The sequence below is a fragment of the Petaurus breviceps genome, unplaced genomic scaffold (genome assembly GCF_028583685.1).
Source record: "Petaurus breviceps papuanus isolate PSGF00001 unplaced genomic scaffold, PetGlider_PUasm1.0 287, whole genome shotgun sequence".
Lineage (NCBI taxonomy): Eukaryota > Metazoa > Chordata > Mammalia > Diprotodontia > Petauridae > Petaurus > Petaurus breviceps.
The window spans coordinates 632,267-655,364 of record NW_027186029.1 but is presented as its reverse complement, the minus strand read 5'-3'; the positions used below and the strand labels follow the sequence as shown (position 1 = coordinate 655,364).

Below are 23,098 nucleotides of genomic sequence, written 5' to 3'. Positions count from 1 at the left end.
TTAAGTCACAAGAAGGAGTAAGAACCAGGGACCCTCTGGGCACAGCGGGGGTCCTGCCCCTGGCCCTCTGCAGACTGCCCTCCCATGGCACCGTGACCTCCTCACCCACGCCAACTGACCAATGACGCCCCATGGGCCAGCCAAGTTCACGAGCACCTCCCTCTGTGACCACCAGGACATCTGTTCCCTGGGGGCTCTCCAGGCCCCCCTGCTACTTCTGGGCCAGGCCACGGGAATCCCTGAGAGGGACTGCCAAGTGCAAGTCCTCCAAAACACACTCTCGCCTCAGCCCAGCCTCTCCCCACTATGAAAATGGCTTAGCAGGCGCGGTGTCCGGGAGGAGGGGGTGGACAGCATCCAAGGCCCCATGGGACGAGAAAAGGTCACTGGATCTGGTGACTGAGAGACTAAGGAACAGGGAACGAGTGAGTTCAAATCCAGTCTCAGACTCTTACCAGCTGTGTGACCCTGGGCAAGTCACAGACCCTGCTTGCCTCAGTTTCCTCATCTGTAAAACGAGCTGGAGAAGTGAGTGGCCAATCGCTCCAGGATCTCTGCCAAGAAACCCCCACCCCAAAAAAATTAAAAAGAAAAAACCCAACCCGGGTCAGTAAAACAAAAAGCACCTACTGTGTGCTACCACTGATCCTCACAAGCCTGCGAGGCAGGTGCTGCTGTGGGGAAACTGAGGCAGGCAGCGGTAAAGTCCGCCAGCTAGGCAGTGCCTGTGGCAGATTCGCACTCAGGCCAGGAGCCCCACTGTGCCTTTGATTGACACTGGCGACCACACTGCCGAGACCAAGAAGGGGAAGGGAAGCAGAGACAAGACTGTTGCGGCATCGCCACTTCAGAGCATCCAATAGGTGTCTAATAAGCTCATGCTGCATGACGGATGACCTCCGCTCTGGTGTGGTTGGACCCTTCCCTGAAGCAGCGGCTGCTCTGGAAGCCCCTGGTCCTGGGCAGACCCTTTGGGCACAGAGGGCAGGGCTGCCAGGCCCGGCATACAGTAGGTGCTGACGTGGTGCTTCCCAGATCTCTGTAGTCAGGGCTGTGTGCCCCTTGAGGGCAGGGCCCTTCCCTCCCTCCACTTGCCTAAATCTGGCTCTGGGCAGCTCCCAGGGGCAGCTAGGGGGTGCCTCAGTTTCCTTACAGATGAAGGGGCGAGCCCCACCATGGGGCGGGAGATAGGCGCCTCTGGGATGGCCAGACCCCTTCTCTCCCTCTGAATCCTCCTGCCTCCCTGAGGAGCCAGGGAGCTCCTAGAGGGCAGGGCACCAAGGAGACATTTCTATCCACACTCGCTGCCCTCCTCTAGCCCCTCTCCATCCCGCGGCCAAGGTTACCAACCCTACTCTGAATCTGGAAGCGCAGCCAACCCTGCATCTGAAGCCCGCTCAGGGCAGAGACCAGGGGAACAGACTCACACTTCACTGGCCCTCAAAGCAGGGCCCCCTACTGCTGTTTCTTATCAAGTCTGAAGTCCACTCAGCCCCCCTGCTCTTTTTCAGGACACCTGCAAGGATATTTTCCAGATGGAAAAAGAATCTCCAAAGCTCAATGAGGGGAATCATTCCCTCAGATTTAGAATGGAGCAAAGGGAAGCTAGTGGCTTTATGAGAAATCAAGATACTCTTAAAGAGATCCAAACAAAAGAAAGAATAGAAGGCAATGTGAAATATCTCATGGGAAAAAGCACTGACCTGGAAAACAGATCCAGGAGAGATAACTTAAAAATTAGTGGACTACCTGAAAGCCATGATCAAAGAAAGAACCTAGAAATCATCCTCCAAGAAATTCTCAAGGAAAACTGCCCTGAGGTTTTAGAACCAGAGGGCAAAATAGAGGTTGAAAGAATTCACTGATCATCCCCTGAAAAAGATCCCAAAAAGAAAACTCCTAGGAATATTATAGCCAGGTTTCAGAATTTCCGGATTAAGGAGAGAATATTACAAGCAGCCAGGAAGAAACAATTTGAATGTTGTGGAAACACAATCAGGATAACCCAGGATCTGGCAGCTTCTACACTGAGGGATCAAAGGGCCTGGAATGTGATATTCCGGAGGTCAAAGGAGCTGGGATTAAAACCAAGAGTCACCTACCCAGCAAAACTGAGTATCATGTTTCAGGGGAAAATATGGTCATTCAGTGGAATAGAAGACTTTCAAGCATTCTTGATGAAAAAACCGGAGTTGAATAGAAAATCTGACATTCAGACACAAGAAGCAAGACAAGCATGAGAAGGTAAACAGGGGAAAGAAATCATAAGGAACTTATCAAAGTTAGACTATTTACAATCCTACATGGAAAAACGATAATTGTAACTTATGAAACTTTTCTCAGTAGGAGAATAATTGAAGGGAATAGAATTGTGTGCATGTATGTATAATATATACATGTATATATAAATACATATATGTCTATACAGGAGGGTATACAGGCATATGAATACATATGTGAATGTGTATATATGTGTACAGGTATACATAGATAGAGGGCACAGGAGCAACTGAACAGGAAGGGATGATACTTAAAAGGGGAAATTAAGAGGTGAGAGAGGAATATAATGAGAGGAGATGGGGCTGAGGAGGCCAGCAAGCTCTCCAAGCACCGCCAGGGGCTCAGGCCTGCAGCCGGGGCGAGCCCCCAGAGTCTGGGCTCAGCTTGCTGTGTGGGCTAAAAGTTCTTGTGCCCATTCCCATCAGAAGTACCAGAAGGGCGACGAGCAGCGGGTAAGAGACCAGGCCGCCGCGGGCCAAACAGAGAAGAAAAGCAAGCAGGACTGAGGCTCTGGTCAGCGTCACAGCTCTCGCGGCTCTCACAAAATGCCAAAGACGTTTTGAAGCACAGCAGAGACCACGCAGCAGAGACCTCCCATCTGGACCGGAGGCTCGCGAGGGCGAGGGCCTGGCGGGAGGGCTGGGGGCCAAGGCTGCCTGAGGACAGGCTGTGCCCGTAGAGTCCCTTACCCTGGGGAGCTGGACCGGAGCCCAAATGCAGCCCCAGACCCCTCCTGGCTGGGGGAGCCTGGGCCAGGCCCTGAAGCCTCTGGGACCTCCTGTGCCAAAGGAAGGACAGCACCAGCCTCTGAGGGCTCACACAGAGTTTAACGATTAAGTCCCCGCACACAGCAGGGACTTAATAAGGGCTTGCTCTTTCCGGCCCCGACAGACCAGTCAGCCCTGAGGGCTCTCTGTGGCCTCCGGGACCAATGCCAGCTTCTCTGAGGCTCTCAGGGCCCTGACACCCAGGGGCACGCCTTCTCCTGCCTGCACTGCCCTGCCTCCTCACCCGCCGCTCCGCCTTCCCACGTGTTTGCCCCCTGGACCAGAGCATGCCAGGGCCCTGTGGCCTCCACATGGGCAGCAGCATGTCACATAGATGAGAGCTGGCTCACCGCGCCTGTCGCGAGGCCAGCTGTGCCCACAGGGCCTGGGTGCAGCAGGATGCCTCGTGAGGGCATGCTGACAGATTCAGGGGCCCAGACCTGGTGCTCCATCAGTGTGGGAGGAAGGACTGCCCTCACCTGGGAGTTCCCTGTACCCCAGCCGGCAGATCAAGGAGCTGAGGCCAGGGAGCGAGTGCTCCTGGGGGTCAGGTCTGGCACCCACGAAGTCCACAGGTGAGCTCAGTGGATGCCACGCACCCCCAAAAGAGGTGGGTGGGCAGAAGGGGCCCAGAACGTGCCACCCAAAATCTGAATGTGCAAATGCTGGGCCGACCCACAGAACGTCCTAGGGGCCCACCAGGCGCCAGACTTCGAGCTGGACACCGGGGAGAGCCCTGAGCAAGGAAATCTTTACAAATGGGGGCTCACCTGATGCTCACATCCTGGAGAGGGGGCACTAGCATAATCCCCAGGGCACAGCTGGGGAAACTGAGACAGGCTGGAAGACTTGTTCAAGGCTGATCTGAACTCAAGTCTGCCTGACTCCAGACACTCCCCCTACACTGTGGCCCACCCACGCTCCCAGAAGACAAAACCAAGATGGACCCTGCCCTCAAGGGGTCTATGTTCTCTCGCATGAGACCCATGTACACACACAGATAGATACTGAGGTGGCCCTTCGGCCGACGCCAGCTCCAAGCTGGGTCAGGGGTCCACGAGCCCCTCTTGGCATGCCACCGGTGTGAGGCCAAAGCCCCAGAGGAGGGGCTGTCATTAGCACTGGTGAAGAGACCACAGCCCCAGTGGAGTCACTGGGTGGCTGGCTGTGGGCTCAATCCTAAGAGATGAAGGAGGTTAGGGGGTGCATTCCAGCCAGGGCAAAGGCCAGGAGAGGGGAGATGGCAGATGGATCCGGTCGTGCGGGGAAAGGTCTGGAGCTAACGGCCAATGTTGACAAGGGCACTGGGGTAAGTGGGCATGACAGCCCCCAGAAACCCTAAAGCCCCAGTGGGACCAGTCTGTGAAGGGCTGTGGGGGAGGCATGTCAGGAAGAACTTCCCGACCAGAGGTCTTCTAGCAGAAGCTGGACCACTGCATGCCAGAGACCCCCTTAGAGGGCAGATGCTCCCCACCAAAAGCCTGTGGGCCAGGCCCGTCCCCCCTTTCCTCTCTAGGTCTACCGCTGTCAGAAGAGAACTGGCCTAGAAAACAAGGCCCTGGCCGAGCTCCCAGAGAACACAGCACTGTCTCCTCCACTGGCTGGCCCTTGGAAGCTGGCCAAGCTCGCTGGGAACAGCATGTGAAGCCGGCTCCAGACTGGGAGCCTGTCTGACCCGTAAGCTTGCTTTTTCCAAGGGGAGGCCCAAGAGGCTGGACTGAACAGAGGAGGGCCCCGCCTCCCACAGCCCCCTCTGGCAGCAGCATGGGCCCCAGGTCCCTGCTCCCTCTCTACCCACTGCTGCTTCTTTTTGGGGCCAACACTGACTCCAGAAGGTAGGAAGGGGAGAGAGCAGATGGCTCTGGCCCAGCCTGGGGACCGGGGAAGGAGGGCTCCTGGCAGCCCTATTCTGGCTCTGGAGGTCGCTGGAGGGTCCTGACAGCCACTGGCCTGGAGAAAGCTCGTCCTCCTGGGGGGCCCACAGCCCAGTCCCAGCACCCCACGTACCCTTCTCCATCACCATCATTGCCACCACTGAGGCCCTGTCTCCCAGCCCGCTCCTCGGGTTAGGGATGGCCTCTAGCCTCTCTAACCCTGGCACATATTAAGGACCTCAGACATGCCAGCTAAGTGCACACAGCAGGCACCTCATGTTTAATGACTGAGCCACAGAAGATGAGCTTGTCAGGGCACCCCAGCGTTCCAAGGAGGCTGTGGGAAGGGCGGGTGTCAGTCACCATGTGGGCACTTACAGTCCCTGGAGGCAGCCAGGAGGCTCAATGGAGAGAGCCCTGGGCCTGGAGTCAGGGAGACCCAAGTTCAAATCCAGCCTCAGACATGGCCCAGCTGGGTGACCCTGGGCAAGTCCCTTCACCTCTCGGCCTCAGCTTCCTCCTCTGTAAAATGAGCTGGAGAAGCAAATGCAAATGATGCCAGTATCTCTGCCAAGAACACCCAAAATGGGACACGATGAAGGGACTGAACGACAAAGCACCTGGGCCCAAGTGGAAAACGCCAAGGGTCCCTCTGCTGCTGGAGCCCGCGGCAGTCCCACGGCAGTCCCACGGCACCTGGCTGGAGAGCAGCCCACAGGGACTGCCCTGAGGGGGCCCACCCAAGGGTGGGGCCACCCCGCCCTTCCCAGGACTGGGAGGGTGAGCAGAGTGTGGAGCCCCCAGGCTCAGCCTCAGTCCCGACCTCGGGCCCCACCGGCTGGCTCACCAAAGGTCACTGGGGACAAACGGGGAAGAGCCTCTCCTTCCTAGGCTCCTACACTGCTCTGGAAACACCAGGCTCTAATGCCTTCTTCTGTGTCACAGCAACCCCACTGTGCCTACAGGCAAGGCCCCGGGGGAGAGAGGACCAGAGGAGAGGCCTTGCCGGCTACCCCCGAGCTGAGTCTGGAGGGAGGGAGGGAGCGGTCTGGCTGTGCATCCTGCAACAAGCTGCAGTCAGAGCCCCCTTCTGCCCTTCCAGTCTTCTCACACCTCTCTCTCCCCGCCACATACTCTGACCTGCTGACCCGACCTCCTGGCTGCTCCAGGCTATGAGCATCCTCACCGGAAACCCCCCATGCCTGGAGTGCTCTCCCTCCTCCTACCCCTCAGCCCCCATGCTTCAAACCCCCTCCTCCAGGAAGCCTCCCCTGACCCCTTCTAATGCCAGGGCCTTCCCTCTGTTTAGAGCTCACTTTGTGTCCCGCTTGTGCGTCTGCGGTCTCCCCATTAGACCGAGAGCTCCTCAGGGTCTGGGGCTATGTCGTGCCTTTATTTTTATACCCAGGGCCTGGAACACAGTAGGTGTGTAATAAATGCTCACTGCCTGGCAGACATGAAAACATCAGAAGGCAGTACACAGAACCCTCACAGAAAGGAAGTGCTCCAAATGCCCCTGGTGTGGATGATGGGGACAACCCCTGCCTCCGAGGGTCCCTGGGGGGAGGTGGGTGCAGGCCACAGGCCACTGCACAGACAGCCTGGACCCCACGGCCCTGGAGGCAAGCTGGCCGCCTCCCCAAGCCTTCATCCTAAGACATTCCCAGGTGGGGGCCACCCCTGCTGCCCCAGACTCCATCAGTTTGTAAGCATTTCTATAGGAAATTTCCTTGGCAATCCCATGTATTTCACCTTAAATCATTACTCCGAAGAGGGGTCTGTGGGACTCAGCAGCCCCAGGTCCCCCCTCCCTCCCAAAGCCCTCCGTCATCTCTCCTCTCCTCCAATCTGATAATGAGGAGGCCAAAGCCCAGCTCGCTGACACGGTGCATAAAGCTCCCGAATGAAGTCCTGCCTCAGGAATCCACTTCCTCTCGCCTGTGCAATGAGGGAGGGGAGCTCGGGGTCCCACTTCGGCGGAGCGCCCCTCCCCTCCCCTCCCTCTCTCACCTGCAGCCACCCGGCCTCCTGGGGTCCCTCCTCTTTACCAGAGTCCTCAGCCTTTCCTCCAAAGTGCCCAATAATCCCTTAAGCGCCAAGCCCAGGGCCTACTCTCCATCTGTGACACTCATGGCGCCTACCTCTCTCCCTCCTGGTCTCCTCCTCAATCAACGCACCACTAAGCGTACATTCATCACCTACTGCGCAGCAGACACCCTGCCGAGCTGCCCCTGCTCTGATGTGGACCCTCTATCCTGGGGACCTCCCGGATCATTTCCTGTACAAGGTCCCCATTGGTAACAGACCCGTCTGGAGCTGGAAGAGGCTGCCCAGGGCCCTTTGCTTTTCCTTAGCCATGCTGAGGGACCAGCATGCAGCAGCCCACAACGGGCATCATTCCCTGATGTCCTTCACTCGCTCGTGCTTCAGTGAAGGTGCCGCCAGCTGTGACCACACAGAGCAGGCCATTCACCCTGAGAGCTACTGGCTTTGGTACTTGCCCCTTCGACAGGGACTTAATCTGCATCTTGAGTCCCCAGGCCCCAGCCTGTTCCATTCCTCGGCAGCCTCAGCTGGGACGAGTCCACGCGTCCAGCCTTCATCCCCATCAGAGACGGCAGTGCTGACCACATCCAGACACCACTCGCCACCCGAGGCCAACCTCTAAAGCCCCCCGCTGCCAGGCAGAGCATCCTGGGGCCGAGCTCCCCACGCCCCCTCCGGCTCTGTCCCTCCCACCCCACACTCCATCTCGTGTGGAAGAGATCAGGGCCTTCCTCTCTCATTTCACTGTCAGTCCCTGTCTTCATCCCTCCCTCCGTCTGCCAGCCTCAGTCTCCATTTTTGGTTCTTTCCATTACGTCATGGTCACTGTTGTCGGGCATATTTTTCAGCTGGTTTTCCTGACTTCATATAAGTGATAAAAGTTAATGTGGAAACAATTCCCACTAAACCCTGGAGTGAAGTGAGGCGGCCCCTCCCCACAGTTCTCAAAGCTCAGCCCACAGCAACGATGCCAGAGAAAGATCTCCAAGGCTTTAACAAAGACCAGAAACAAAACCGCCCCTATTTGCTGCTGCTGATCTTGCTTAGAAAACCTGGACAATCAGCAAAGACAAGTCAAAGCTTCGGAAACAGAAGAGCCGTTCCAAAGAGCATCCCCGTGCAGCAAGAAGAAAATCCAGGAGGAACCGGCCAAATGTGTGGCACCCAGGCCGTGAGTGAGACCGCTGCCATGGTGCCCAGAGCAGACACAGAGGTGGGGTTCTCCCAGCAAACCGCCAGATAAGAGTGTGGAGGAGCAGAGAATGTCCTGGGAGGTGAATGACCCCACTTTGCAGATGAGAAAATGGAGGCAAGCAGAGGTGAAGTGACTCTTCCAAGGTCACCTCGCCAGGGTCTCAGCTCTCTGTGCACCATGGCGCCCCCCCCACTGGCCTCACAAGGAATGAGCCCTTCCTGGCCCTCACGGCGCCCCCAGGAGTCTCCTGAGGACCTAGGCCTCCTGACTCCAGGCCCTGCACTAGGCGCACCGTGGCGCCCCCTACTGGCCTCTACGACCACGGCTGGGGAAACGTTAGCCAAAGCCGGCCACTGCTGGCGACAAACACAGCTACGACTCCCGCCGTGAACGAGGCACGTTTCCTGGCAGGGCGCCTGGGCCGAGGACAAGGACGGTGGGTCCCTTCCACAGCGGCCGGCCCAAGCCTCGGCTCCGCACATGGGACATGGGGCAGCCCCTTCTCTGGCATCCCAGCCCATGCCCCAGACCCCCCACATGCAAACACCATTCCAAGGACCCTGTGCCACGGGCAGAGGGCCACCACTGCCACGCTGGCTCCCGGGGAAGTCCCCTGCTTACTCTGGGGCGGGGGAGAATCGCCTCACTCAGTCACACCTCTGCCTTTAAAACGTGACAGTTTTCTTTTCAAGGCCTGTGCCATGGAGCCCCGGCCGCCCCTCCTGGGGAGTGAGCTCACCTCCTCCAGCCATCTGAGGGCAGGAGGAAGGGGCCTGCGGTGGAGGCTGAGGGGCTCAGAGCAGGAAGCCCCCAGCCCACCCCTCACTGCACCACCCTGCTCCAGAGCAGGCACACTGCGAACTATGACTGAACCTGGGCCACAAGGTCTCCAGTAGCGCTCCGGGCACGGACAACGGGAAGGGAAGCTGTCTGAGGCTAGGCTGGGGCAGCTTTTGCTTGTTCACTGGGTACGTAGTAGGCATTTAATACTTGCTGGCTGGCCGATTACATGTCCTCCACTCATCCAGACACACGTGGGAGGCCCCCGCGCCCCCATCCCGAGCCCCGAGCGCCCACGGAAGCGCTACTCACATTGAAGAAGTTCGTCTTGTTCCTCTCGCAGAAGAGGCCCTGGGCGGGCATGTGCGGCAGCTGCTGCCACGGGATACTGCTGCCTAGCAACACGTCTCGGGCCCACTGGAGGTTCTGTGGGGGAGCAGGAGAGGGCAGGTGAGTCACAGCCCTCGGCCCCGGCACCCCCCAGGGTTGGACCCAGGGAGCCCGAGGATCCTCGCGGGGACCACATGGTCTGCGTTCCACAGCGTTCCTGCAGGTTCTGATCGGCGTTTCCCAGGATGCCGGGACCCTGGCTGTGGAGCATGGCCCACTGTGCACAGGCCCTGTGCCAAGTGCTTTACCAGAACGATCTCACATGATCCTGTCAGCAACCCAGGAAGGGGGGCACCGTGGTCCCCATTTCACAGACGAGGAGACCAAGGCAGGCAGCTTCAGTCACACCTGATCTCGGGTCTCCCTGCCTCCAGGTTTTGCCCGCCAGAAGCCCAAAGGGCCATCTACAGCCTGGGGACCGCTCTCACCTTATGGGTCTTGCTGTGTGCGTAGAGGAAGGCCAGGCGGTATAGGCTCTTATAGTGCTGAGGGAAGCGGCTCAGGCAGAGGTGGAAGGAGGTCACGCACTGCTCGGTCAGAAACTTGCGCTGGCCCTCAGCGTCAGCGGGCAGCCGCTCCCCGAGGGGCTCTCCTTTCTTCCTGCTGTCCCATGGGGACGGTGCAGGGGCGGAGGCTGCGGGCTTGGCCGCCACGTCAGCCACCGCTCTCAGGAGCCCGGGTTCCCCTGGAGTCCGCAAAGACTCTGCACCTTCCAAAGGCTCCTCACCTTTCCCTGAAAGAGGGAAGCAACACGTCAGCCCAGCTCGGAAACCCCGACGCCAGCTGGACCCTGATTCCCTGTTTGTCATGGGAGGGAGGGCGGAGGGCAGGGAAACAGAAAGAGCCAGGTAAGATGGGTAAAGGTTCAGCACCTTCTCTGGCCTACTGGCCCTCCCACAGCCACCATGGTGAGCACCCCATCCCCGGGGAAGGCCCTCCCTATCCTGAACCCGCAGCCTTGACTGATGCATCACTTCTGTTATGGGAGCAGAATGCAAACACAGAGTCATTTGGGGTGGGACATCACCAGCCCTGGGGTGGGACATCACCAGCCCTGACGTGAGCCTAGAAGGAGCCGGGAGGAGAGAGGGGAATGAACGCGAGCTGGGCACAGGAGTGTGCCTGTGCAAAGGCCCCCAGACTGGAGAGGGAGAAGCGGCAGGCACCAAGGAGGCCTGGCCCTCCTCCTGCCTAGTGTTCTTTCCCATTTTCATCAGATAAAGCCTTAGAATAAGTGAAAACAGAGTCTCTACAGCAAAGCTGAGGCAACTCCTGGGCGAGCGACTGGGAGTAGAGCCCGGGGATCAGGAGGTGAGCCGGGAGGGTGTCTGGGAGGGTGCAGGGCTACGGGAGGCGTGGCGGGAGGCTGCCCAAAGGGGCTCGAATTGATGCGACAGGTTTCAGAGAGGAAGAAACTACAGAAAGGCCACGTGAGGCCCAGCTCTGGGAAGGCCCGCGATCCTGACGACCTTGGCAGGTGGCCCGACAGACGAGGGGCCCGCAGGGGCGCAAGGCCTGGTGCTTGGGCCCTCCGCCACCCAGAGGGTGAGCGTGGCCACATGCTGGCATGTGAGGCCTCTGAGACCCCAGGGGCAGGAGCTCCCTGCAGGGAGCCTCTCCCAAGGCACACACCCCTTTCCGGGACTGGCCCAGGCAGCACAGCTGAGGCGCAGGGCCCCAGGGGCCGCTTCTCCGGGCAAGGCTTCCGGGAATTCTCCTGAGAGCTGGTGGGCTCACTGAACACGTCCTGAGTTGAGCTGGAATCGGAGAGGGCCACTGCCATGCTATCCTGACTCCTCTCTAGAAAAAGGAGAAAGAGGAGCCCATGAACGTGCCGTTCCCTGGCAGCACCGCCTGAAGCGCCGGCCACAGCCAGCCCGGGTCCTTCCCGGAGCCGCAAGCTCCGCTGAGGGCAGTGTGCCCACAACACTATCTGGAGCCCCCAGCCGGGCGAGTTCCAAACCTTCCACATCCACACCCGACACAGTCTGTCACCAAGGCCCTGAACTAGGAGCCTTTGTCCAAGACCAGGACCAGCACAGACAACCAGAAGACGACAGCCTGGGACCATGTTAACACCAGAGGACCGTGGCAGCCAGAGCAGACCAGCCCCCTGGAAGCAGCAGCCTCCTAGGGCCCCGCCCTTCTCCCCTGGTGCCCCCGGGCTTCACCATGTTACTAATCTAGCACTGAAGGAGTTTTCTAGGGGTCTGGCACCATGCTAGGCACTGAGGACACAAAAACAGCCTTGCTCTCAAGGAACTTACACTCTAATGGGAGACCAGGGCAAAGACTGAGGAAGGCAATGGAGTCCCTGGAGAAGATGGGCCCAGACTGGGGAAGAGCCCCCAAGAAAGAGATGTGAGGTCTGGGGGGGCCCCTTGGTGGGCCCCAGGGGCTCTCCCCACAGCCTGCAGCCCAGGAGCCCTTGACCAACCACCCACTGCTCTCAAACATGCAGCTACCAGCTGGGCACCACACTGACCAAACTAACTGTGCTGGACAAAGGGGGCAGAAGCTGGAGTGTATGGACCAGGCCTCTGCATGGAGTTGGGAGGGCGGGAATGGTGCAAGACTAAGCCCCCCACAGAGCTGGGACAGGGGGTACAACGCAGCACTGGGGACGTAGAAAGGGCTTCATCAGGCTGGGCCTGGGAGCTCTGACTACTCCCGCCTCCCTCAGGCTCCGCCCCTCCCGAGTCTGTGCCCTGGATGGCCTGCGCAGACCAGTGGGCAGCGGTCCTTCCCCAAACCAACAGTGAGAATGAGCATGCCCACTGACCAAAGCTCAAGTGAAGTCAGTGCCTTGATGCGGCCTGCAATTCTCCAGTCTCAGGTGAAAGCCCAGGGGCTGCCTGGAGAGGGGGCATTTTGAGGCGGGGGCTCTGCCATGAGGTCTGGCACCCCAGAGCCCCAGCGTTCCACAAGGTGACCTCAAGAACTCATCCCCTTGGGAGGGAAGGAGGCCAGAGGGGAAGAAACTGAGGCTCAGGAAGGAAGAATGGGCATGCAGACCATCCCCTGCACCTGGGGCCATACAGCGTGGATGCAGACCACACACAGGTCACAGAGGCGGGCCTGGGTCTGTCCCTGCCCTCTGCCCCACCCCAGTGCCGCTGTCTTCTGGCACTCAGCACCAACATTTCTCCACCCAATAGCTGGCCTAGACAAGTGAGGGGTCCTCCCCCCATCCTGGGCTCATCTAGGTCTGGAAGGGTTTGAGGCAGGGGAGCCCCAGGGCCCCAGGAAGGAGCCACAGGGGGCAGGGCAGGGCAGCACAGTCACCTGGCGGTGACATGTCTGCACCACGGAGCTGGGGAATGGCCGGCACACGCATGAAGGGCACAGAGCTGCCCACAATGACCACATGAGGATGCGCCAGGGACACGATGTGCTTCCTGGGGGAGCTGAAAGCCCAGACGCCGGAACCAAGGTAGCCTCTGTCTGCAGTGGGGCTCCCGGGACAGACAGCCCCACCTCCCCTCGGGGCCCACAGAGCCAGGCTTTGGAGAGGCCCACATGCCATCATGCCAGGGGCATAGCCCTCCAAGAAGCCCAGAGCTACAGAATCAGGAGAGAGCAGCCCTGCGAGAGAAGCACCTGGCTGGGTCTAGGAATGCCCACCTAAGCCAGTGCACGCCCACTGCCTCCAAGGCCTTGGGAGGCGGGAAAGCCTGCTCAGGAGTGCTATTCAGAAACCCCGGCATGCCACAGTCCACTCTGTACCAGGGATCCCCCTCAGGCAGTCAGGTGGAGAGGGCCAGGCCCACGAGGGGTCACTGTCCCCTCTCTGGAGAAGCAGGAAGGTTGGATACCAAGTGGTCAAACCCTGTACTGTCAGCTGCAGGCCCCACCCCAGGCAGGCCAAGAGAAGCACACTGAGGGGGCCCTCCCAGGCGGCATCTCCAAGAAGATGTGCCTCAAGGATCATTCCCTGCACTGGAGAGGTGCCCCCCTAGTTCCACCTCGCCACACATGGAAGTCCTAGGCGGGGCAGGCCTGCTGCAAACCCACCACTCCCAGATCATTAGGCCTGTTCCAGGCATGCTGGTTTTCTCACCAGGGACTCGGGGAGCCCAGGGCCTTCTGGTCACATTGGACCATCCCTGGGGAGTGCATGAGCCTGGTGGGCTTGAGGCTCAGGCCAGGCAGGAGGGCCAGAGACTGTGGGGGCTCCCCCTCTGCAGCTTCAGGCTAAGTCAGAGCCCTGAGAACCATGGGGACACCTGAAGTCAGGAAGGCCTGAGCTCAAAGCCAGCCTCCCTCACCAGCAGTATGACCCTGGGCAGGTCACTTTACCCCTGCCTACTGCAGTCTTCTCATCAGTAACCTGGGGATCCTAAGAGCACCTGCCTCTTCCCAGGGCCATGAAGGGCTCTGCCAGCTCTGCAGATGGGAGCCCCTCTAATGCCCCGACAAGCTGAGAGCAAGGCAGGTGCCATCTCCGTGTTACAACTGGGAACACCGAGGCAGCCAAAGCAACGGCCCAAACTCATCTGGTGAAACCAGATTGAACTCAAGTCTGCCCGACCCACGCTTCGTGCACCGTGGCACCCCCTGGTGGCCTGGGTCAGAAAGACGAGAAGGCTCCGCTCCTGCAGCTGCCAGGCCCTAGAGCCAGGAGCGCCAGCCAGCCCAGAGCCAGGCACCCCTTCCTGAGAGAGCCGCCCCACCCAAGGAGCACCCCCACTCCTCCCCCCAGAGTGCCCCCGCACACCAGAGGACAGGTAAAGGTCTGTGACACTTTTCCAGGATCTGATGCTCCTCTAAACCGCGGCTCTGTTTTCAGAGGAAGAGCCTGGCAGGAAGACGCCTCTGTGCGCTCTCCTCTGGCGGCTGAGGCACAGTGCTGAGCCTGGCTGCCCAGGAGGCCCCATGCCCCTGCTCACGTCTCCCCAGTTGCCAGCGGGCTGAACGCTCACTCCCAGAGCGAGGAGGATGGATATGAAAGGCTGGCAGACAGGCTTAGCGCATCCTACACGCATTTCCCACTCTCCTCGGCCCCATCCCCGCCTGGCACGATCGGAGAAGAAGGGATTCATGGAAAGCCCAGTGCCAGCCGTGCCAGCCACAGCCCTGCACTGACCTAGTCCCGAGCTGGCAGCTGGGCTGACCAGATGACTGCATCCATCCAGGCCCCAAGAGGACCAGAGCCTCTCGGACAGCCCAGCCCATTGCGGCCCCAACGCCTGCCATGTGTGGGTCAAACAGAAAGCTCCAAGTGCTGCCGGCCCGCCATTCTTTTAGCGGCCAACCACTCAGAGAAGGCCGGGCCAAGTGGTGCCACCGCAGGCCTGAGGGCCAAGGCTCCCAGCACGGGCCCAGCTCACGCCTCCAGCACCTCAAGTTTTCACTGGCAGGATCCCTCGAACGACTCCCCTCATCCCAAGAGAAGCCCCCATTGTCCCCCCGCCAGCAGACAAGTCTGCCAACGGCGAGGGCACATCTAGGATTAGGGCTGGGGCCCCGCCCAGGCCCTGCCCACGGGAGAGCACTTCCTAGCACACCTTACAGCATGGGGAAGCGGGAACAGGTCGAAGCTCAGAGAGGGGAGACGATGGGGAGAACTTGGGCCTGCTCTGGGCTGCCAGTGAGGGGCAGAGCCATGGGGCCCCGAAGGCCAGACTCCACCTCCCCCCATCTACAGCCCTGATGCTCTTCTTAGTAAACTGCTTCTCAGAATGAGCCTGAGCCAAGGGATCCCTAACCCCTTCTGGGTCCCAGCCTGAGCAGGGGCCAGGGCCTCCTAAGGAAGATCTCCAAAGCCGCTCCCAATGTCCCCCAGAAAGAAACCCAAGGGCTTTATCCCAGAGTGGGCACCCTCAGCCTCCTCCCACACAGGGCGGGCCCGCCGGGGGGGGCCGAGGTCCAGGCCTTTGGCCAGGATTCCCTTGCAGGGCCGGGAATCTCTGAGGTCTGGGCCTTGAGCCCCACCACCCCCAGCCCCATCCAGCCCTCCAAGCGCCCCTCCCCAAGGGGCCAGGATTGAGAACAGGGACCATACCGTCCAGTGTCGCCTGCTGGCGGGGGGTTTTACATTTGATGTAGTCGTGGTCAATTGGAGTGGCTGTGTAAGGTGGGGAGGTCAGACCCGGGCCGGAGGAGGGAGGGAGGGAGGTTCCAGGCCCTGGAAGTGTCCCCACAGAGGAGCGCGAGTCTTCATCAACGACACAGGCCTTTTCCCTGTAAGAGATGGGGGGGAGCACACAATGCAAAAGTTGCCAGACACACCCCCAGAGCAGGGGGGGGCCATGTCTGAGGAGGTGCCAGCTTGGCTCCTTCCGACCCCAACCATTATCGCAGGGGAGGGCCTTCAGATTCTCCCCAAGGGACAAAGCCCTTTACAGCCCCGGACCCCCAAGCAGAGTGAACCGGACTCTACTGCACAAGAATGGGGTGCTGACCTTCAACCACACCCTGAGAGGACAGTGGCCAAAGGGCCCCTTCACTCCCAACATCAGTGCGGGGGGGACTGGCGGGAGCCGGCAGGACCAAGGACAGCAGCTTGCCCCCTGCTGTTAGGAAGCAGCTGCCACTGGGGGCGATATAGACAATGAGTGGCCTGGCATACGGACCTCCAGATGTGACTCAGCACTGGAGAGACCCATGTCCTGGCAGCAACTGTGTCTGTGTCTGTGTCTGTGTGTGTGTGCATCTCCTCTGCCCTCTCTCCTCTCTGTGTCTGTGTCTGTGTGTGCGCATCTCTGTCTCTCTCTCCTCTGTCTCTCTCTCTGACATTCCTTCCCTGTGCTGACCCCCCAGCAGAAGGGAGGACCCCAAGACAGCGGCAGAGGGTCAGGCCCTTAATGAATGAGAGCCAAGAGGAGCCGTGCATAGGGCGACGAGGTGATCTGCAGGGAAGCAAGGGGCTGTTGGTGGGGCTGCCCGGGGCCTCTCCTGATGTACGCCCACAGTGGGACACGCAGAGCACAGAGCAGGCACGGGGAGTCGCTTACTCAATGCCTGTGGCCTGACTCAGCAGGAGCCTGCAGGAAGGCCTCCTGCCCCCTTCCGGCAGCCCTCCACAAGCCTATCCATGAGGCTGGGCGGGGACCTGAGCATGTGGGATGAGGGGGAAGGTTCCTCGAGCCCCACCATGGTTAAGTGCCCACCAGGGCCCAAAAACCTTGTGCCCCCCCCCACTTTAGGAGATGGGCTGCTCACTTCTCGGCAACTTTGGGGGCGTTCTTCTCCTCGCCCCTGGCAAAGGGCCCCTCGGCAGCCTCCTTCATGAAGGCCAGCAGACTCTCGGCATCGATCCCGGTGCCGGCCTTGCACACGAGCTTCAGGATGGAAGCGTGCAGGCGAAAGTAGACCTGATGAGACAAAGGCCGGGCCGTTGGGGACCTGGGCAGCCTGGATCCACCCCCGGATGCTCGTACGTGGGCGCAGCCAGGCAGGGAAGAGGGCACTCATGCTGCAGGTGCCCCCTCTGGCCCACCTCACCTCCAGCGCCTCCATGGCCAGCTCGGGCGGGTTGTGGTAGTGGATCTTTTTGGGGTAGCGGGCAGCTTCCTCATGCAGGTAGTGAGCAGCGCGCTGGTAGTGGTGCAGGAACACGGCCGGGGGCTGCTTCTGCTTCTCCGCCACTTTGCCCAACATGTAGTGTAGGAGCCACTCTTCCTCGTCGCCATCACCCTCGCAGCGCGCCGCCGATGTGAAGCACAGTTTGGCTGTCTCCAGCATGCTGTCACGGCGCTCCGCCATCTGAGGGAAGGTGCAGGCGCACTGAGCCGAGGCCCCTCATGGTCGGGCCTCCGCGGTCTGCCCCCTCCGCTGCCCCATCCTGCTGCAGCCGCTCCCAAGCACCAAGGGGAAGGAGGGAGGGCTCTTCTGGATTCCAGGAGCAAGAGAGGAGGCACAAAGACGGCAACTGAGGCAAGAAATGCCGGGAAAAATAAACAACCTCAATGTGCCCCTTTCAAATACAGACACATCTAATAAAGAGCTCAACAAGAAGCAAAGGACTTAAACAGAGCTGTAGAAAAATTAGAGGTGACAGGGAGACAGATCCCTGGTAATCACTGCAGGGCAAGAAAAGGAAGTTTACATGTTTCTCAGCTATATGTGGCACTTTTACAAAAACTATGAAGTAGGGCACAAAAACTCACCCAAAAATGTATAAGAGCAGCAATAATAAATACATCCTTTACTGACCAGGATGCAATAGTAAATTACATTTAGGTCTTTGAGAAAAGAATCAAGAACTAATTAGATAAAGTTCATTAATTAGAATATATATATATACATATATATATATATATATATATATATATATATATAATTCTAAAAATGTAAGTAGAGTCCTTCTCCAAAATAATTGGTGAGTTAAAGAACAAATCAGAAATAATGATACACTTCAGGCAATAAAATGCTACTGATGAGATAACACATCAAATTATGGGATGCAAATAAAGTGGTCAACAGGGGGGGATCCGAACACTTTCATCAACAAAAGCTACTGCACAAATAGAAAAGGAATTTGGCAGAATTAGGTGGAAACCAATTTCTCATACCATATGCCAAACCAAGATAAAAATGGATACACGACCTAAATATTTTAAACAGATCAGACCAAAAAAGACGCTTTTTACAGTTATAAACTGGGGAGAACTCTTAACTAAAAAAGATCACAAATGGTGAAATATGCAACTTTACTACAGAAAAGCGTTAGCAACAAAATCAATCAGAATTAGAAGGAAAAAAATGGGGGGAGTATCTCTGAGTAAGGTCGGCTATCAAAGTTATGGAGAAACAATACAGATACAGGGTAATCTCAAAGTCTTAGTGTTTTTCAAAGATATTAAAGCTTAAAACAGATTCAAGGCAAGAGGCAGAGCACACATGGAGAAGGAAGAGCAGGAAATCACCTGGAATCGTCCAAAGTCCCCTCCAAACAATGTTAAAATGATGCTTCAAATTGAATCCTGGAGCAACAGGCCAGATGAAACCATTTCCTAGTCCAAGACCACTCAGGAGGTGAAGAGGAAAGGCTTGACTCACGGGGGCAGTGGCTGAGCCTGGAGCACATCCAGAGCAGATAACGCTGAGGGAGCTAAGGAGCCCACAGGGGCTAAGGGAGTCCAATGGAGATCTGCTGCATGGCCCATATGCAGTGACGGGTCACAGTCTCAGGGGAAGAGGAACACTAGTTCATGGGAAGTCGCAGGGGAGCTGGGGCCATGGCTGTAATTCTGGGGTGGAGGAAAGCGCTTGTGGTCACTCAGAGACCAGAGCTCCCTTCATATCATGCCACCCAAAATGCACCAAAAGCCTACAGACCCCTAGAATTAGATCTGAAAACCTAAAACTTGGAAGAATGCGTCCCCCACTCCTTGAGAAAAGCCTGACTTTAACATAAAGTCAGGAGACAAGAAAATGGGCCAGAAAACTGAGCAAACAATAAAAGAAGAAGCAGATCACAAAAAAGTTATTTTGGTGACAGGAAAGATCAAGACATAAATCAAAACAGCTACAGACAAAGCCTCAAAGAATACTGTGAAGTGGACACAAGTCCAAGAAGAATTCCTGGAAAAGCTCAAAAAGACTTCCTAGGAGAGGTCCAAAAAAAAAAGAAAGAAAAAAGAAAATCAGAAAATACTGAAAACTTAAGAAACAGAATTGGCCAAATCATGGAAGAGGTATAAAAAAGTCTCCTGAAGAAAAGAAACCTTAAAAAATAGGACTGGTTAAATGGAAAAAAACAAAAAAAGGTACAAAAATACACTGAAAAAAATAAAAATAATTCCTTAGAAAATAGAATTGGACAAGTGGAAGCTAACGATTATGTGACATCAAGAAACAAGAAAAGAATGAAAAAGTAGAACATGGAAAAGATCTCATTGGAAAAACAACTAACCTGGAAAACAAACCAAGGAGAACTACTGGATGACCTGAAGCTTATGATCAAAAAAAAGCCTAGACTAGGGGCGGCCAGGTGGCTCAGTAAGTCAGAGCACTGGCTGCAGTGTCAGGATGACCCGGGATCGAATCCGGTCTTAGACACTCAGCACCACACCCAGAAACACCTGGCCGTGTAACCTTGAGCAAGTTACTTAACCCCAATTGCTTTAAAAAAAAAAAAAAAGAGCCTAGACATCATATTTCGAGAAACTATCAAAGAAAATTGCTTTGATATCCTAGAACCCAGAGGATAAAATAGATACTAAAAAACTCCACCAATCACTGCCTAAAATAGATGCCAAAATGAAAACTCCCAAGAATATTAATATAGTCAAATCCCCAAACTGACAAGTCAAAAAGAAAATATTCTAAGTAGTTAGAAAGAAACAATTTAAATATCATAGATATTTATGTAATATGTAGCCACAGTCAGGATCACACAATATTTAGTAGTATCATCAGAGTAAAAGTCTGGAAGACTTGGAATATGACATTCCAGAAAGCAAAAGAGTTAGGCTAAGTGGCACAATGAACACAGCACTGGACCTGGAATCAGGAGGATCTGAGTTCAAATCCAGCCTCAGCCACTTACTAGTTGTATGATTCTGGGCAAATCACTTAATCTGTTTGCCTTAATCTACTAGAGAAGGAAATGAGAAACCACCAGTAACGGGGTGACAAAGAGTTGGACACAACTGAAATGACTGAACAACCACAATAAAAAAATCTATTCAATATTAGGTAAACCATCAGCAGAACTGACCATATCAATAACAAAAACAACAAAAATCATTTTATTATCTCAATAAGATGCAGAAAAAGCTTTTGATAAAATACAACACCCATTCCTATTAATAACATTGGAAAGCACAAGAATAAATGGAGCTTTCCTTAAAATTATAAGTACTACCTATCTAAAACCATCAGCAAGCATTATCTGTAATGGGGATATGTTAGAAGCCTTTCCAAAAAGATCAGGGATAAAGCAAAGGTGCCCATTATCACCGCCATTATTCAAGATTGTCCTAGAAAGGCCAGATGAAGCAGTAAGAGAAAAAGAAGTTGAAAGAATTAGAAAAGGCAAAAAGGAAACAGTTATTACTCTACTGCTGATACGACGGTATACGCAGTTTCCTAGAGAATCAGCTGAAAAACTAGTGGAAATAATTAACAACTTTAGCAAAGTTGTAGGATATAAAATAAACCTACATCAATCAGTATTTCTATATATTGCCAACAAAGCCCAGCAGAAAGAACCAAAAAGAAAAGTGTAAGTTGGAATAACTGCAGACACCCTAAAATACTGGGGAGTCACCAGCCAAGACAAACCCAGGAACTCTATGGACACCAGTACAAAGCACTTCTGAGTCAGATCTAAACAACTAGAAACATTAAGTGCTCGTGAGTAGGTTAAGCCAATATAAAAAACTGACAAGTCACCCTAAATTAATTTACCTATTCAGTGCCAGAACAAACGACAAAAAGACCATTCTAAAAAGCTAGAAAAAAATAATTTAAAAATTCACGTGGGGGGCGGCCAGGTAGCACAGCAAGTAAGAGCACCGGCCCCAGAGTCAGGATGACCTGGGGGATCGAATCTGGGCTCAGACACTTAGCACCCACCCAGAAATAACCGGCCGTGTAACCTTGAGCAAGTTACTTAACCCCGATTGCTTAAAAAGAAAAAATTCACGTGGAAGAACAAAAAGGAATATCAAGGGAATCAACAAAAAACAAAGGGTGAAGGAAGGTTCTCCAGCAGTAGCCGATCCCACAACGTGTTATCAAGTGGCAACCATCAAAACAGTGTAGTACTGGCTAGGAAGAGGGGGTGGGTCAGCAGAACAGCTCGGGTACACAGGACACAGCACGCGGTCACTTAGTGTTCCATAAAGCCACAGATCCCGGTTTCTGGGACAAAACCTTGACATCTGACAAAGCAGTGCGGCAGAAGCCGGGCATAGAGCAACACCTCGCAGGTCATCCCAAGAACGGGGCAGACGGGCACATGATTCACACACAAAGGGTGATATCAGGAGCAAGTGAGGAGAGGGACTTTTCTGTCAGATCTACGGAACTGGAAGAGTTAGACAGAGAGCATTATGGAAAATGGAAGATTCTGATTACATTAAAAAGGGTTTGCACAAACAAAAATCAATGTGGTCAAGATTAGAAGGAAAGCAGAAAAATGGAAAGTCTTATTTCTCAAACACATAGAAAACAGAATACGAGTCATTCCCCAACTGATAAGATGACTCTGAGGTACCCCTCACCCCTATCAGATTGGCTAATACGGCAGAAAATGGAACTGACAAATGTGGAAAAAATGGGACACTGATGTGCTGTTGGAGGAGTGGTGAACTGGCCCAACCGCCCTGGAGGACAACTTGCCCAAAGGACTATGAAAACCATGCCTAACACCACTACCTGTAGACAACAGGGTCAGTCCTGGGCCACAACAAACCAGCTTTAAGACAAGCATGGAGAAATAGGAGGTACTCTGAAAAAATGATCTGGGGGTCTGAGGAGACCACAGGCTTGGTATGAGTCACCAGAGTGACCGATCCTGGAAGCTCAAGCGATCCTGGTCGACATTCGCGGGAGCAAGCCAGCCTGCAGCAAGGATGTCAGCAACGATGAGGAAGAGAAAGAAGAGGAGGAGGGCTGTACACAAAGAGCTGCACCAGTCAGATCCCTGACACTCCCCCACAACACGGCACTCACTGTCCCCCAGATGAGCACACTGAGGCAGCCTGCCCTGAGAAGGGGCTCCCACCTGCTGGACCACCTCGGAGGGCAGCTCTGCCCTCCACTGCTTGAGCTGGCGAGAGGCAAAGGAGTGCAGTGCGTAGGACATGGTGCCGTACTCGATCCACAGAGACAGGTTGGAGGCATCGATCTCCAGGGCGCGCCGGAAGCAGTTGAGCACGGGTGCCGAGTGCCGCCAGATGGGACCGTCACTCTTGAGCTCATTCGAGTTCAGCTTGTCCTGTATGCGGCTGGCCCTGGCCAGTGCCATGCCAGCCCACGAGTCAAACCTGCGCAAGGACAGGGGACACGCGGGGCTCAGAAGAGGGTGCACCCCCGGGGATGGAGCAGGGGCGAGGGTGGCTGCGGACCTGGTGGGGCAGATGCAGATGTCATGCATGTAGAACTTGATGGCCTTGGACTGCTCCTTGTTCTTGAAGTGGTAGTCGGCCAACAGGTAGTAGAGTTCGTTCACGGCAGGTGGGGAGTGGTCGGCACCCTCTGGGAGCGATGGCACCTGTGGGGCCGGGGTATGGGCTTGGCCTCAGTGCCAGCAGGTAGCGAGGATGAGGAGGACGGGAGCTGGGCAGTGCCACGCCCGGCTGCTATGGCAGGGACAGGGAGGGATACCTCAGGGAAGGCAGGTGGGGTCTTCATGCCCCCCACAGGAAGGAAAAGGCCCTAAGGGCACCCCCCTCACAGCCCAGGGCACCTTGCTCAGGGTCCCCTCGATGTAGCCCGACACGTCGTCCAGGCTGAGCGCCGGCTTCTCCGTCCGCGGGACGATGGTGGCCACCTTCTTCAGGAGGTTGGCCAGGTCTGCGGACACCGTGCTGGTCTTGTAGCTGTCAAACTCGGGGAGGGTCTTGGGCTTGAAGTAGTCGAACATGAAGAGAGCGTCCTCCCACACGAGCTCCACCTGCAGCAGGTAGAGAGGACCTGGTGTGGGTGGGCCCAGACACTCTGCTAGAGAGGTGGGGGGGCAGTGGGTGGGGCCAAGTCCCTCTGCTGGAGGGGGTGGGGCAGTAGGCGGGGCCAGCCCCTCTGCTGGAGGGGCGGGGCAGTGGTCGGGGCCAGCCCCTCTGCTGGAGGGGGCGTGGCAGTGGGCAGGGCCA

The 23,098-nt window shown here is 56.2% G+C and overlaps 2 protein-coding genes and 1 pseudogene across 2 annotated transcripts in view; 1 reads left to right on the top strand and 2 right to left on the bottom strand.

Annotated features, from left to right (window-relative positions):
- The window catches only part of LOC138167675 (zinc finger protein 850-like), a 762,790-nt pseudogene that overhangs the window by 195,229 nt on the left and 544,463 nt on the right, over positions 1 to 23,098 (top strand).
- The window catches only part of SUSD2 (sushi domain containing 2), a 423,767-nt gene that overhangs the window by 61,896 nt on the left and 338,773 nt on the right, over positions 1 to 23,098 (bottom strand). The gene's annotated exons all lie outside the window — the stretch shown is intronic.
- The window catches only part of CABIN1 (calcineurin binding protein 1), a 91,362-nt gene that overhangs the window by 27,096 nt on the left and 41,168 nt on the right, over positions 1 to 23,098 (bottom strand). The window contains exons 21-29 of the mRNA XM_069096603.1: positions 22,696 to 22,902; positions 22,355 to 22,500; positions 22,012 to 22,273; positions 16,779 to 17,039; positions 16,497 to 16,648; positions 15,337 to 15,515; positions 10,965 to 11,132; positions 9,761 to 10,065; positions 9,255 to 9,368 (exon numbers count right to left, since the gene is read on the bottom strand). Coding sequence (XP_068952704.1) covers positions 9,255 to 9,368; positions 9,761 to 10,065; positions 10,965 to 11,132; positions 15,337 to 15,515; positions 16,497 to 16,648; positions 16,779 to 17,039; positions 22,012 to 22,273; positions 22,355 to 22,500; positions 22,696 to 22,902 — 1,794 coding nt within the window. The remainder of the gene's footprint in view (positions 1 to 9,254; positions 9,369 to 9,760; positions 10,066 to 10,964; positions 11,133 to 15,336; positions 15,516 to 16,496; positions 16,649 to 16,778; positions 17,040 to 22,011; positions 22,274 to 22,354; positions 22,501 to 22,695; positions 22,903 to 23,098) is intronic.